The sequence below is a fragment of the Sitophilus oryzae genome, unplaced genomic scaffold (assembly GCF_002938485.1).
Source record: "Sitophilus oryzae breed Bouriz unplaced genomic scaffold, Soryzae_2.0 scaffold_1396_pilon_pilon, whole genome shotgun sequence".
Classification (NCBI taxonomy): domain Eukaryota; kingdom Metazoa; phylum Arthropoda; class Insecta; order Coleoptera; family Curculionidae; genus Sitophilus; species Sitophilus oryzae.
This window is the reverse complement of record NW_022146055.1, coordinates 5,432,200-5,447,705: the sequence shown is the minus strand read 5'-3', so window position 1 is coordinate 5,447,705 and position 15,506 is coordinate 5,432,200. Positions and strand designations below refer to the sequence as shown.

Genomic DNA, 15,506 nt, shown 5'->3' with positions numbered 1-15,506 from the left:
TTTAAAACGGAACAACCTGTATATTATTGCATTTTTGGCTTCCTTTCTGACTAGGGAATGCAATCCCGCAAATGCGGGATCCCGCTGAGATTCCGCGGGATCAATGTTACGGGATTTACCGTGCGGAATCTGCGGGATTGACACATTACTACTGGGTAACCGAATACTTAAATCTCCTTACGCCTTGGCCATTAAAAATAAGTGAAACAAACACGTTAGTTATTAGATTTCTTTCTGGCATATATATGTGCGTAAGCAGCGTAAGTGAAGAAAAGTGTTTAACTAGTACTTGTGGACAATTTCGTCAAATAAACTGCCGGACATAATTATCGGGACAAGCAAAATTTTAAGGTAAATTTAAGTTATTAAGTTGAATATCTCTTGAATTACAAAAGATTTTGGGATGTGGTTGGGACCAGGTTTTAAATGCATCTATTGTGACTAAGATGCTATGTGGTTTTCGAAAATATATTTAGAGAATTATCGTATACAGGGTGTTTTACAAGAGTGTGAAAATTTGGTTAAGAATCTTTTTTACCGCAAATTTACAATTCTTAAATCGAAATTTTTACCAAGTACGACATTACGACTAATCTGTATTGAAATTAGAAAAAACAGTTTGATCTGTTTTTTATTTTTTTTTTTTTGTTTTAAGGAAAATACGTCGTTTTTTCGAAAAATATGCATTTTTAGTCATACGTATGGTCCTAAATGGTACAAAAAGCTTTGTACATTCTGCATATGCCAAAAAATTATTGATATAGAGTGTATCTAAAAGCACATAACTAACACAAGTTAAAAAAACTTCAACATCAGAATAATATTTTTATTTATAAAATAAGTAGATAAATTATAAGTTTATTTAATATTAAATATATTCTTTGAACACCTTGTATATACCAGTCCAAATTTCTATACAGCTAGTTTAAGATACACGCTATATCAATATATTGAGGGCCTATGCAATATGTACAATGCCTTTTGTACCATTTAGGACCAAATGTATGACTATAAATGCATATTTTTCGAAAAAAACTCGTATTTTCCTTAAAACAAAAAATTTTAAAAAACCCACCAAATTGTTTTTTTTTCCAATTTCAATACCTATTTCAATACATTAGTCGTACATAGTTAAAATTTCGATTAATTGCATAAAACCATTATATTAGCAAGTTTAATAGGTTAAGTACAAAGAGGAGCATTTATTGTTTACAATCCCGCAATTTTGAGGATCCCGCGGGATTGATTGCTTTAATCCCGCGGATTTGCGGGATTGAGATTTTGGTTTGGTTTGGTTTGGGGGATTGCATTCCCTATTTCTGACTGAACATTGCCCTAAGAGATTATTATATATCTTTTTTTATAATTTCGGAGATATAGATAAATAAATGAAAGAAATATATTTTCAGCCATTTTTAAAAAAAGTATGCGTCTTGATATCAAAACTATGGTAGGTACTTACTATAGTTGGTCTGTAAATACTTTATTTTAAGTATCGTAATATTAAATCATACAGGGTGTTCAAAATTCTACGCCAAACTTTTTAAAATATAAAATAATTCTCCTTTTCTAACAAGTTGAGTTCCATTTGAGCTTAGTTGATAAAAACTATCGATACTGGTGCTCTGAAGGCCTGCATTTATACCGGGTGCGTCTCAAAAGTGGCTCATCCCTATAAGTTTTTTATTTTTTCAGATAAAAAACGAGATTTGGTATGTTAGTATATGACATAAATTAGGATTGATTGACGTTTTGAATTGTTTTCAGTCACTTCCTGTTTCACCGGAAATTACTACAACTTTTGACTTTTAAATGGCACCCTCCCTATTTTTTTTACTTTAGAAAATGACTTTCTGAATCGAATGACATATCATATGTCAACTTTTGACATATTCACTCAAAAACAATTTGTATTTTAAATTTCAATCTAGAGTGCCATGGCTGTGATAAAAACACTAAACACTTAAAAAATGGCTATATCGTATTTTTAACCATATCTCAATTTTTTCATATGGAACGAGGGTGGCTCATTAGCATATTAGGAAAAAGCATTTTTTTACGAATAATTTGATACCACACACTTGGTATTTCAAGTCAAATTGTCGTTATGAACCCCATATTATAATTTCAATTAAACCATATGCAAAAATGTCAAAAGTTGACATATGATATGTCATTCTATTCAGAGTGTCATTTTCTATCGAATAAAGTAAAAAAAAATCGATGATGCCATTTAAAAATCAAGAGTTGTAGTCATAGGAACAAGACCGGAAACAATTGAATATGTCAATCAATCCTAATTTATGTAATATGCTAACATACCAAATCTCGTTTTTTTAGAGTCACTTTCGAGATGCACCCGGTATAAAAATTCGTGGGTACTCAGAAACTAACAAAGATGGCCAGCTAACCAGTGAATAAGCGGTGCTGGGTGCCAGTACTTATTTATACAATATTGTCAAAAAAAACAGCGTCAACGTCGGCTATGAGACGATTTCTATAATTTTATATGTAAAATGGATTTTTTTCGATCATACAATACTAACATAATGTATTTAAAGATAGTGCTGTTCCAATTTGAACTGAAACAGCAAGTATTATTTAAAATTGTTGTAACTTTATAATACTTATACAAGCTATTTTATAATAATAATACCACCAATTCCATATACCACCATAATAATAAATACCACCAAGAGTGAGAGAAAAAAAAATAATAATGACAAAAGTTGTAACCTCCGATCACTGATCGTTGTTTTCTTTCAAAAATTAAAATACGTAAATAATTCTACCAGAGGCGACAATGAATAGCCATCGATTTCTCAATTCAGCTCGCCACTGGCAAAATACAAATTAAGTTTATGATTTTCTCCGGGCTAATTCAATCCCTGCCCCACTAAACTCCTTCAATCCAAACTCATTGGCCCGACTGCTAATAACCCGGCTAGCCGAGGCCGAAATTAAACTTCCGCTCATTTGACTCCCAACTTCCCTGCAAACTCCGGATAAGTGCCGTAATTTCCTTTATTTTCCTTTCAGGCCAAAACCAAGCAAATATACGAGTCTCGGACGTTGCGATATATATTGTAGTTTAGCTAGGGTATTTTTTGCATCTTTTCTCGAAAATAAAACGACAAAAGAGACCATAAAGACAAAATAAAAGTAGATGAAGTGTACAGTAATGTTACAAATAGTTTTTTAAATGCATTTTCCAGCATTTTAGTATTCTAGTAAAGAATATTATTATGTTGTTAATTACTATCTCCCAGACCTCACTAGGAGATCTAGTATAACAGTGTTTAGTCATTTTTATGTTTCATGCTTCTTTAAAATACGTATAGCCGGAGAGCTGGCGACATATTTAGAGAACATATTTTAGGCAAGTTAAAATAACAAAAAAAATAAAGTTTATTAACTGGTGAACCCAGAATCCTAAGTCGGGCTGGGGGTTTGCGGGTATTTTGCTACTGCGCAACCCCTTATATTTGCAAAAAAATAAATCCAAAAAATATCTTTTAGGCAACTTGAAATTTGTTTATTCTTAAATTTTAGCATCTATTTAATCCAGGAACAAGTATGCCAGACTTTTTTTTCGGGTTTAAAGTGTAACCGGACCATCCCAAATATGTTGAATTATTATACATCGAAAATATACTTTAGGCATTCTAAAATTTTTACAGCGTGTTTATTAGATAATATTAAAAAATATTTGTTAATTGCCAGACGAATTCAACGGTTTTTAATACTTGCCTGACGCGAATAGAGATTTTAAATGAGCGCGACAAAAAAGTCTTATGAGTATTTATAAGCGCGAGAAAGATAGTTTATTGAGACTCGTCGGCAGCAAACTCGGCTGACGTAACAGTATTTTACACTGTTTATTTTTTACTTTTACACTGTTTATATGCTATCATCATCTGTTTCATCAAAGTCGAGTTTTAAAAAAAAACAATATTTTTTTATTAATTGTTTAAGTCCCGAAACATGTCGCCCCCCTGCTTTTTTTGAAGCATTTAAATTTAAATAAACATCTTAAAGATTGTGAGTTATTTGTCCCCTTACCCGCCTTCAGAGGTTTTACTTTGATAATTAATTATAACATTTAAAAATCACATGTAATATTATATTATATGTAATATTCATTCTATTCATAATCGCTGTCATTTTATATGTAAAATTATATAGGAAATGTGAAGGGTTGTCAGTTTCAAGAAACTGGACGCCGTTTTTTCTCGATCATCCGGTATATATGTATATAATAATAATATAATAGCACCCGTATACCGGGTGCGTCTCAAAAGTGGCTCACCCCTATAACTTTTTTATTTTTCCAGATAAGAAACCAGATTTGGTATGTTAGTAAATGACATAAATTAGGATTGATTGACGAATTCAATTGTTTTTGGTCTTTTGATTTTTAAATGGCACCCTCGGTATTTTTTTTACTTTATTCGATAGAAAATGACATTCTGAATAGAATGACATATCATATGTCAACTTTTGACATTCTCGCTTAATCGAAAATCGTATTTTAAAATTCAATCTACAGTGCCATGCGTTATGTTAAAAACAACAATTCTTAATCAAGGAGCCTTGGAAAAATAGATTTGGTTGTCTAATGTTTTAGTGTCTTCTCCTGGCCAGTTAGAAAATGCTCAAATCGTATTTTTAATCATATCTCAATTTTTTCAAATGGACGAAGGTGGCTCATTAGCATATTTGGAAAAAGCATTTTTTTACGAATAATTTGATACCACACACTTGGTATTTCGAGTCAAATTTTCGTTACGAACCGCAAGTTATAATTTCAAATAAATAACCATAGGTATGTGAAAATGTCAAAAGTTAACATATGATATGTCATTCTCTTCAGAATGTTATTTTCTATCGAATAAGGTAAAAAAATACCGAGGGTTCCATCTAAAAATTTGTAATGAAAGTTGTAGTCATTTCCTGTAAAACAGGAAGTGACCGAAAACAATTGAATACGTCAATCAATCCTAATTTATGTTATATACTAACATACCAAATTTCGTTTATTTAACTGAAAAAGTAAAAAAGTGATAGGGGTGAGCCACTTTTGAGGTGCACCCGGTATAACGTTTGACGCCTTGGGAGTAGCAAGGAAAAGCTTGCCATGCTAGAGCCGTTCGGAATACAAGGTAATGTGGCTAGCACTACGCTTCAACCGCCTATTATTACCTCAGGATTATGAATCCCAAGTACTCATTTAAGGCTGAGTACCTAGATACCCAAACTATTTTTATTTTAATAAAAATAGTCGGCTGATGAAATGCCGGGTGTATGATTCGAACCCACTACCTTGAGATTGGTAGACGAGTGCCTGTACCTCTACACCACCGGGCACGGTCAATACGTGTATATACACTGATAAAAAATGCTCTTAATTATAATAATGAAGAGCATTTTTTTATCACTGTATATACATATACCGTATGATTAAATATCCAAAGCAGGCTTGGATATCTCGATTAGAGCATTTATTGATCATAAAGTATTTTATTAGTACTAAATGCTCTGATCGAGACATCCAAGCGTGCTTTGAAAATCGTATCAAAAATGATACGAGTGCTTTTATTACCATACACTTTTTTATTACCATACACGATGTCAAAAAGCGAAAGGAGAAATAGATGTTAGAAATCAAAAAGCTTTCATACATATCTTACCATTACATTTTTTTACAGAAGTGGAGAATCATACAGTGCCTACTTGGAATCGATGCCATGGTTAACAATACCGTTTCAACAAGCTTCGGTCAGAGCCGAACTAGCTCAGTTATACGGAATTAGAGGAATACCCACTCTTCTTCTCTTGGATAGTAATGGTCATGTGATTACAATGGATGCCAGAACAGAACTGATAGAAGATCCTTTAGCACAAGTAATAGTTATCACATTGTTCAAGGAAACATGCAAACGTTCATTTCTTATTTGTAGAATTTCCCTTGGAAACCGAGAGCGGTTAACATTTTGACAGATCGATTTTTAACGAAGCTTCACGATTACCCAGCTATTGTGCTGTTTGTTGGTAAGAATATGTTCCATTTGTTTACTTGTTCATAATTAGTATAATTACGATGCACAGTTTATTATAGGCTTGGTGTATTTCAGTTGATTTCAATAAATTGCGACCGCAGCGCTTCAACAGCAGAAATCAGAAATTATCAGTATGTATTTCCCGCTATGGTTACAGTTCATGTTGATCGCATTAAAATAATATTGAAATCATGTCTTTCTCATAATATTTAAGAATTTTAGTTTTATACTAGTGCAGCTATTTAGACTATTAACACTCAGGAACGAGGTTTGTGTGATGTAACGCTGTTTCGGGTAGTAAAAAATAAGTGAAAAAGAATCCAAACTAGGCGTCGTGTTGTGTGTTATGACAATTTCAAATGTTAATAAAATTTCCGAAAAAATGTTAACGCGTAAAGGAAAGCGTAATTAAGGCGTTGTTGGGTGCAATAACATTCAATAACTCAACTTTGTTGGATATTGAACACTCCCGAAACAACATTTTATAGCTTCCTAGTTTCTCACACCGATTTGATCAAAAGCAAAAATGGATTTAAGCAGTTCGACGAAACAAGTGAGTAAAAAAGTGCTCGTTACATAATCAAAAAATTAAATAGACATATACTATGAGAGGATAAAATATAATTTGTGCAATATTAATGGTATACTTTTGTTAATCGACCAGTGATTATATCTTTTATGAACATCTTTCAAAATTGTAAAGTCTTTTAATAATAACAAATTATAATACAAGTTAGACATTCTGAAGATATCAAAATATTTAATTTTTATTTTCACAAATTATACTTCCTAACACTTTTTAGAATAAATATATAATAAATTTTTCGTATACTCGCTATTTAAACTCGTGTATTTGTATATACTAGTTGTTTACGATATTCTCCGATAGTGGCAGGCACCGGCGGAGAATGCACCAAGCCTATGCAGTTTTTTTCATAATAAAATTTAAAATTACAAGCATTCCTATCCATATTAAATAATACCTATTAATTCGGTTTTTAATATGCTCACTTTTAAATTTAAATCAATGATCAGTCATATTTTTTCAGTTTTTTTTGAGAATTTTTTTTTGTTTTTAGTTAAAAAACATAATTCCTTGATAATATGGCAACATAGGTTGTAGATTAAATTTACAAGAAAGAAAACCCAGAAAAGATCCACTGGTTTTCAAAATTTTAGCAAAGTCATTTTTTTGGAAATTTTCAGATATTATTTTTGGAAATTTTCAAGTAAAATAACTCCGTTATTTTGGACTTATTTGAAAAACGATAAAGAGAAAATATGTTTCTTTTATCGAGATCTACCACCCCTTAAAATACTTACACTTATTTCTGGGACATCCTGTATATACACTGTATGAACGAAAAAACAGCCTCCAGTTGGCTTGGAAATGACGATCAATGACATTCCCAATATAATTTTTTTACATATAAAATGATAGCGATCTTCAGTTCGTAGGTTTTTTCCGATCATATTGTACGTGCAAACAATCAACAAGACAGTAGTATTGGTATTAGCGCAATTAATTTTTGTTTATTATTATAGATACAGAGGAAACCGAGCTTCAATTTGCCGAATCGGTACTGATACCAGCTGCAAATAATTATTATAAAATAAACAACATAAATTTCGCATCCATATTCGAAGATCGGCTATTTTCCATGTGCAATCAAGATGACTATTTTCTTCAATTTCTAGTGGGTACAGATAGCGAATCAACAGATATTTTACGAGACCTCATAGGTAACATACTTATAGCCTTATAGATAGGTTTACTTTTTTATTTTGAACTTTTTTTGTAAATACACTTCACCAAAAGTGTGAAGACTATTTTAGGTGTATATATTTTTATTTTATACATGGTCCGGTAATAGTGAGTCGGGCATCTGTAGCTACTGGAATAAAAAACTTGAATTTTTTTTAAGTTCAAACCTAAAGTATGTACAAGGATGTATTTCAGGAAAATATTTTAACTTCTGTAGTATGGCTCAAAAAAGTGTGAGTGGATCGGGATGATTTTTTTAAATGGAACACCCTGTATATTATTGCATTTTTGGCTTCCCTTCAGATCACTTTACATTTTACATAATCCTAAGAAATATAAAAAAATATATATTTTTTTAAATATATTTCGATAGTTTCAGAGATATTAATCAATAAATAAAAAATATATAATTTTCAGCCATCATTAAAAAAATATTAAAAATACAAGAACTGTCCTGAAATCAAAACTATATTAGGTACCTATTTACTATAGATGGTCTGCACTTACTTTCCTATAAATATTGGTATCGTAAATCATATAGGATGCTCAAAATTCTACGTCAAACTTTTTATTATATAAAATAATTTTTCTTCGTTTTCTCAAACGGAACACGTGTATATTATTTTTTCAATGGATGGAGAATTAGAAAATAAACATTTTTTCTGTTTAGAGTATTTCAAAATTGTTAACAGTTTCGCAGATTATCGCGGTTTTATATTTCATATGGCATTTTCCACAGTAAATTTTTATCAAAACCAAAAGCCACTCAATGATTTTTCACTGGTATTTTAGCGTTGAGAGAGAGTATATGAAATAATACTGCGTATATCTGTGAAACCATTAAAAATTTTGAAATATTTTAAATACAAAAAATGTTCATTTTTTAATTCTCCATCTAATAAAAAATTAGTATACAAGGTGTTCCATTTAAAAAAAAACAAAGAAAAATTATTTCATATTTTAGAAGGTTTGACGTAGAATTTTGAACATACTGTATGATTTAAGATTACGATATTTATAGCAAAGTAAGTACAGACCATCTAAAGTAAATACCTCATATAGTTTTGATTTCAGGACAGGTTCTTGTATTTATAATATTTTTTTTAGTGAAGGTTGGAAAATATATATTTTATTTATTTATTAATATATCTGAAACTATTGAAAAATATTTACTCATATTTTAGGATTATGTAAAGTGATCAGAAAAGAAGCCAAAAATGCAATAATATACAGGGTGTTCCATTTAAAACAAATCATTCCGTTCTACTCACACTTTTTTGAGTCGCCCTATAGAAGTTAAAATATTTTTCTGAAATACATCCACATACATACTTTAGGTTTGCACTTAAACAAAATTCCCAAATTTTTTATTCTAGGAGCTACAGATGCCCAACGCACTATTGCCGGTCCCTGTATAAATTTAATAGACCGATTATTATTATTATTATAGGCTTAGACGACGTGGTACCCCTACTAGTAGCCTTGGATATACCAAACAGGAGATTCGCTACTATGGAATATGGTATAGAAATAACAACAGAAAGTGTAAACGATTTTGTCAGAAAGTTTCAAGATAACGACCTCGAATTTAAAGCTATTCATGATGTTGGCGTCGAAAACGCTGAAAATTTGTAATATATCAATATCTCTTGAGTCTGTCCAACGAGTCAGGGAATATAAATACTATTTACGTGTTCACAAAAATGACAGACCCAACTGTCACTGTCATGCATCCTTTCGTCGGACAGACCATACCTACATTTCGTATCTAATTGGCTTAACTAAACAGATCTAAGATTAACACGATAACTCAAAAACCGCTAAACCGATTTTAACCAAATTTGGCACAAAAATACTGTGGCACCCGAGAATCCATTAGTTTTTGGTGGAGGTTGGGGGTTGGTAAGGGGATATGGGAGGGGGTTAAAAATTTTAAAAAATCGTAACTCCAAAATTACAGTAGCTAGCGAAACGCGGTTTTCAATTTAAGATTAGGAATAATATTTGCAACAAAATTTGTAATAACATCAAAATCAGTCAAAGTCGCAGTTTTTGAGATATTCCGTGTTTCCGTGGTCCATTTTTGAGAAAATCCGTGTGGAGAACTCCAAACTCCCATCGGACGCGACCCCAGGTGGCGGATAGTGGAAATAACCGCGGACCAAAATTGGAAAAATTCCTTTACTTTGAAACTAAAAGAACTGTCTACCAACTTTTTATTAACATATTTTAGTATGGGCGGCTATACGTGCCTCCTGGCGCCAATTTTTTTTAAACTAACAATAATAAAATATGTTATTATCTTTGTTATTATTGTGTGGCACAAATATATAATATTGCGCCAATCCAAACAAAATGTATTTTTCTTCACTAATTCAAACACCCTGTACTTTATAATATTATTACTAATTCCGTGAGTCCATATAGACAGTTTTTTTCTCAGATCTGTATAGTTGCCAAAGAGATATAAATAATTTAACATGTGATAGACATTTTTTAAAAGTTTACTTTTCAGTACCTACTTAATATCTTACTTCAGTTGATTGTATGATATTTTTTATCAACAATGTGTAATTAGTTAAATTTTTAGATGAAAAAATGTTTTTACTTCGTTAAAATAGGTTCTAAAATGTTATAGTTACAGAACAATTGATTTAAAGAAAATTTTGTTTAATTTAGTCAATTTCATTCAAATTATCCAAGTTTGTATCCCTAAAAAATCATTTCAATTTCTGGGGTACAGATTTGTAGAAGTACTAAATAAAAAATTGTAAACACGCTTACACACCCTCAAACAAAATTGTCGAATTAAACTTAATTATCACTTCCAACAATAATTAATTGTATTATTTTAAATGCGATGAAACAGTACAATTTAAATTCATTGCTTGTTCTATAACTGCAACCTTATGCCCTATATGCTGTAGAATAATAATAGTATATAGTATTTTCTATACATATTATGATATTGTAATATTGTAATTACTATTATTCATGTTAAAATCATATAGAAACATAAATAAGTCTTTATTTCTATACCTGTACAAAATTTGCATGTTCGAAAACTGTTGAGTAGAAAAAACATTAAGGTCGTTGTAAAGTTTTGTAATTGTATGTTGTTGCGTAAGTATAATAAAAAATGTAGAATAATTGAATTAGAAAAATTGACTTTTACTTTTCCATAACATATATATTACACAGTAAAAAAAATAATCCCTATTAAAATCTTCCACTCCTTTTTCTCCCTGTATACTTTGAATCTGGCCTTACATTTTTCCCTTGTTTGCGCCTTCTCTCTTTCTTATCTTGTATCCATGATTTGACACTTTTTAACGACTGACCTCTTTGGGGTTTTATTTTCCCTCTCCTAGAGTAATCTATACCTATAGATACATAAAATTATTATATTATTAGTTGAGAATAAAATAGGATTTAGTAAGACAGAAAAATGCAACATCAATTTGTATTTATGTTAAATAGGCCTATAAATCTATCAGTTGTAGGGAATACAATCCCGCAAATGCTGGATCCCGCAAATGCGGGATCCCTCTGTATTTCCGCGGGATCAAATTTGCGGGATTTACCGTGCGGGATCGACACCAGGGGATTCCCCTTACGGCTTGGCCATTAAAAATAAGTGAAACAAACAGGTTAGTTATTAGATTTCTTTCTGGCGTGACGTGAAAGTGAAGAAAAGCGTTTAACTAGTACTTGTGGACAATTTCGTTAAATAAACTGCCGGACATAATTATCGGGACAAGCAAAATTTTAGGGTAAATTTAAGTTGAATATCTCTTGAACTAAAAAAGATTTTGGGATGCGGTTTGGACCACGTTTTAGATGCGTCTATTGTGATTAAGATACTATGTGATTTTCGAAAATATATTTAGCGAATTCTCGTATACAGGGTGTTTTATAAGAGTGTGAAAATTTGGCCAAGAATCTTTTTTACCGCAAATTTACAGTTTTTAAAAAATCGAAATTTTTACCAAGTACAACTAAAAAAATGAACTACTGAAATTAGAAAAAACAATTTGATCGGTTTATGGTTTTTTATTATTTTTTTTTAAGGAAAATACGACGTTTTCTCGAAAAATATGCATTTTTAGTCATACGATGGTCCTAAATGGTACAAAAAGCTTTGCACATTCTGCATATGCCAAAAAATTATTGATATAGAGTGTATCTAAAAGCAGATAACTAACACAAATTGAAAAAAAAACCTTCAACATCAGAATAATACTTTTATTTATAAAATAAGTAGATAAATTATAATAAAATTTAAGTTTATTTAATATTAAATATATTTTTTGAACGCCCTGTATACATCGGTCCAAATTTCTGTTCAGCCAGTTTAAGATACACGCTATATCAGTATATTGTGGGCCTATGCAAAATGTACAATGCCTTTTGTACCATTTAGGACCAAAAATATGACTATAAATGGATATTTTTCGAAAAAAAACTCGTATTTTCCTTAAAACAAAAAATTTAAAAAAAAAACCAAATTGTTTTTTCTAATTTCAATACAGATTAGTCGTACATAGTTAAAATTTCGATTTTTCAAAAATTGTAAATTTTCGGTAAAGAAAATTTTTGACCAAATTTGTACACTATTATAAAACACTCTGTATACGAGAATTCGCTAAATATATTTTCGAAAACCACATAGCATCTTAATCACAATCGATGCGTCTAAAACCTGGTCCAAACCTCATCCCAAAATCGGACAGAGAAAAGAAGAGCATTTATTGTTTACAATCTCGCAATTTTGCGGATCAGCGGTATTGATTGCTTTAATCCCGCGGGTTTGCGGGATTGGGATTTTGGGGCGGGATTGCATTCCCTAATCAGTTGATTTCGTTTTTTTTTAGTATTATAAACGCTTACTAGTCCAAGAAAATAGGCCTTCAAATACGAAGTTTTAGTAAAAACTTGAATTTTTGATATAAGTTACTTTAAAAGATCCGAAAAGCGAACTGATTTTTTTAATTCACAGAAGGAATTTCGGAGAAACTGTAAGGAATAAAAAAAGAAAAGTTCCAATAAAAGTTGTAGAGCGTCAAATTTTACATAAAAATATATACAAAATTTTAGTGATTAGTGAGGGTGTCTAGAAGCTAGGGGATGATAGTCTTGAGATATGAAAAATTCATATATTTAAATCTTGTTTTCAATTTGCTCAGAAAATTATAAATTTCAATTCATTCTTTTAAATTTACCCCCGAGAAAAGTTGAAAAATATAAATAAAGTGGATTTTTTTTTAAATTTCAAAGAAACGGTAAGGACTTTGAAAAAAATGTTTCAATAAAAGCTGTGCCATAGCTTCTAGCCACCCTATCTCGTATCACCCCAACGTATCACAGTCGCCTCTCTACAACTTTTATTTGAACGTTTTTTTTTTAGTAGCGAAATTTAGACAAATACTTTATTTATAAAGTAAATTAAATTAGGCCTTCAGTTGATTTCTCTTGATATTTTGATGAAATAAACTGCATTTATTTCATCAAAATATCAAGAGACAACGTTTAATCAACATAAAACAGCCCACACAATTCAAGACAAGAGGAAAAGAGTCAGTGGCACACATTTCTTTAATATTCCAATGATAACCCATATGCACATCCCTGATGAATTTGCCAGCACTTTTTTAGCATTAAATTATGTAATACTTAAAGTAACTTCTACACCCAAAATGTCATTCAAATTAAAATTGCTTTAGGAGCTTTGAAGAAAATTATGATAAATAAAAAAAAGACTTTACCCCCCTGTAACTACAAAACAAAGCAAAATTGGACCTATGTTAATATGAAAAATATATCTTATTTTTAGATGAGGAATCTCCCCACGAGAGATGACACATATTTTTTAAAAAAACCTTGTAGATCTAAAACTCTAGTTTATAACAAAATTCATAAATGAATATACTTAATAATATCAAATTACTTAATATATATATATATATATATATATATATATATATATATATATATATATATATATATATGTAATTTCTTTATTAAACATTAACTTTAACCTTGTCTTCAACCTACCTTCTGATGACCTTTCACTGTCTAGACCTTTTGGTAAAGGTACATTACCACCAGTCATCAAGACTAAAAAGAATTTCTTTGCTTTTGTCGAATTTGGATAATCTACCACAATACCCCCATAGAAGCCTGCTTTCATTGCTTGGGCTGTTACTAGTTCCATTTGCTCCCCATTCTCAGGATAAAATTGCAACACAGCTCTAGCCGACCTACTCTAAAGATTTTTTTTCAATATTGTATTATGTAAAGTAAAATTCGTACTTACCAAACAAGCATATAATGTACTAAAAAATTTGTACAGCCTCTTGACAGGTTTGTGATGTGATTTATCAGCATTACATAACCACTGTAAGGCTGATATTGAAATTGCACCATCAAATGCACCTATAAATTATCAGAAAAATGTAAAACTTCAAATTTAGTTTAACCAGGTCGATTAAGATATTTATGCTTATGGTTTACTGACCAGCTCTAAATGGACATCCTTGACCCATATCTGCTAATAACAAGTCACCTTCAACTTCCCTATCTTGGGCTACATCTTCAGAATAAATTTAATAAGTAAATTATTTTTTCCCTAATTCTCATATTATATACATACCTAACATAGCTGTTGATATATCAATTCCTACCCACTGGTGGCCGTTTTCCTCTAATACGCTTCCGCTAAGTCCTGAACCACATCCTATATCCAATATTAAACTTGGAATATCATCGGATAGTAACAATAACTCTAGAGCCCTTGCTGTCATTTGTTCTTGAATTTCCATAATACGAGTACTAAAACATGCTTAATGTTAAATTGTCTACCTGAAATTATTAAGATAAACCTACTTCTGGGTATATTTCTTGGCCTCATTTTCGTTGTAAAACTAAAATACAATTAAAAATAGTTACACTTCCGATTTAATTATATAAAATATAATACAAAACTCACAATTTCAGGGGGCGCCAAATGTTCTGGTCGTGACATGATTAATAATAAATTAATATTGTTTTATTTTCTGTTAAATAATAATAATTTTTTAATTCCTACAACCATAATAAATAACATAGCCTCAAAATTGATTAACATTTAACATGTGTTTATGTGTCATTCCCCTCTTGTCACTTCAAAGGCATGTTTCCATGGCATGTTTCCCATATGTTTCCACATGGTTTCCAGCTATGGTTTCCAGCTAGTTTCAGTTAGTTATTCTATGGTTTCCAGTTTCTAATGATTGCATGGTAAATAATTTTTCTCTGTGGTGCTCTGCTGAAGATAGAGATCATTTTTATATGTTACTCAAATTCAAGAATGCCATAATAACCAATAAGCCTATGGAGGGCTTAAAAAGTATTTCAGCCTTCGTATTAAAGCCAGACCTGAAAATACAGTGAAGCTCAAGCTGGCACAAGGTAATGGAACAAAATCAATACAGTAGCATTACTATCTTTTTGAATTTTGATACTGAAATATTCTGTAACTATCACTATACCATTACTTTTTGCTAAAATAATTAGTACGTGCTTATTTTAAAATCTTATTTAAAAGTTAGAGCTTTTAGTTCTCATGTCTCATGATAGTTGCTTATATGTCAACCCTGCTCATAAAGTAGTTCAAATCTTTAAAAATTTTGACCATTTATTTG

At 30.8% G+C, this 15,506-nt stretch overlaps 2 protein-coding genes across 2 annotated transcripts in view; one reads left to right on the top strand and one right to left on the bottom strand.

Moving 5' to 3' along the window:
* LOC115875947 (nucleoredoxin-like) overlaps positions 1-9,692 on the top strand; it is a 64,858-nt gene extending 55,166 nt beyond the window's left edge. Inside the window, exons 6-9 of the mRNA XM_030891553.1 lie at positions 5,709-5,904; positions 5,961-6,051; positions 7,605-7,802; positions 9,275-9,692. Coding sequence (XP_030747413.1) covers positions 5,709-5,904; positions 5,961-6,051; positions 7,605-7,802; positions 9,275-9,459 — 670 coding nt within the window. The 3' untranslated portion in view covers positions 9,460-9,692. The remainder of the gene's footprint in view (positions 1-5,708; positions 5,905-5,960; positions 6,052-7,604; positions 7,803-9,274) is intronic.
* A 1,142-nt stretch (positions 9,693-10,834) lies between these two features.
* Positions 10,835-14,986, bottom strand: LOC115875945 (probable 18S rRNA (guanine-N(7))-methyltransferase). Its single transcript, XM_030891550.1, has 7 exons — positions 14,813-14,986; positions 14,710-14,747; positions 14,477-14,655; positions 14,342-14,416; positions 14,141-14,259; positions 13,879-14,089; positions 10,835-11,207 (listed from the first exon to the last, which is right to left on the bottom strand). The coding sequence occupies exons 1-7, from the start codon at positions 14,846-14,848 to the stop codon at positions 11,044-11,046; spliced, it is 822 nt and encodes a 273-aa protein (XP_030747410.1). The 5' UTR covers positions 14,849-14,986; the 3' UTR covers positions 10,835-11,043.
* Between the last annotated feature and the right edge of the window lie 520 nt (positions 14,987-15,506).

Excerpts from the sequence above, each read along its gene's own strand:
- LOC115875945 (XM_030891550.1), bottom strand. The coding sequence starts at position 14,848 with ATGTCACGACCAGAACATTTGGCGCCCCCTGAAATT. Across the intron at positions 14,748-14,812 it reads ATTTGGCGCCCCCTGAAATT|TTTTACAACGAAAATGAGGC; the intron begins GTGAGTTTTGTA and ends ATTGTATTTTAG. Across the intron at positions 14,260-14,341 it reads AGGATGTCCATTTAGAGCTG|GTGCATTTGATGGTGCAATT; the intron begins GTCAGTAAACCA and ends GATAATTTATAG.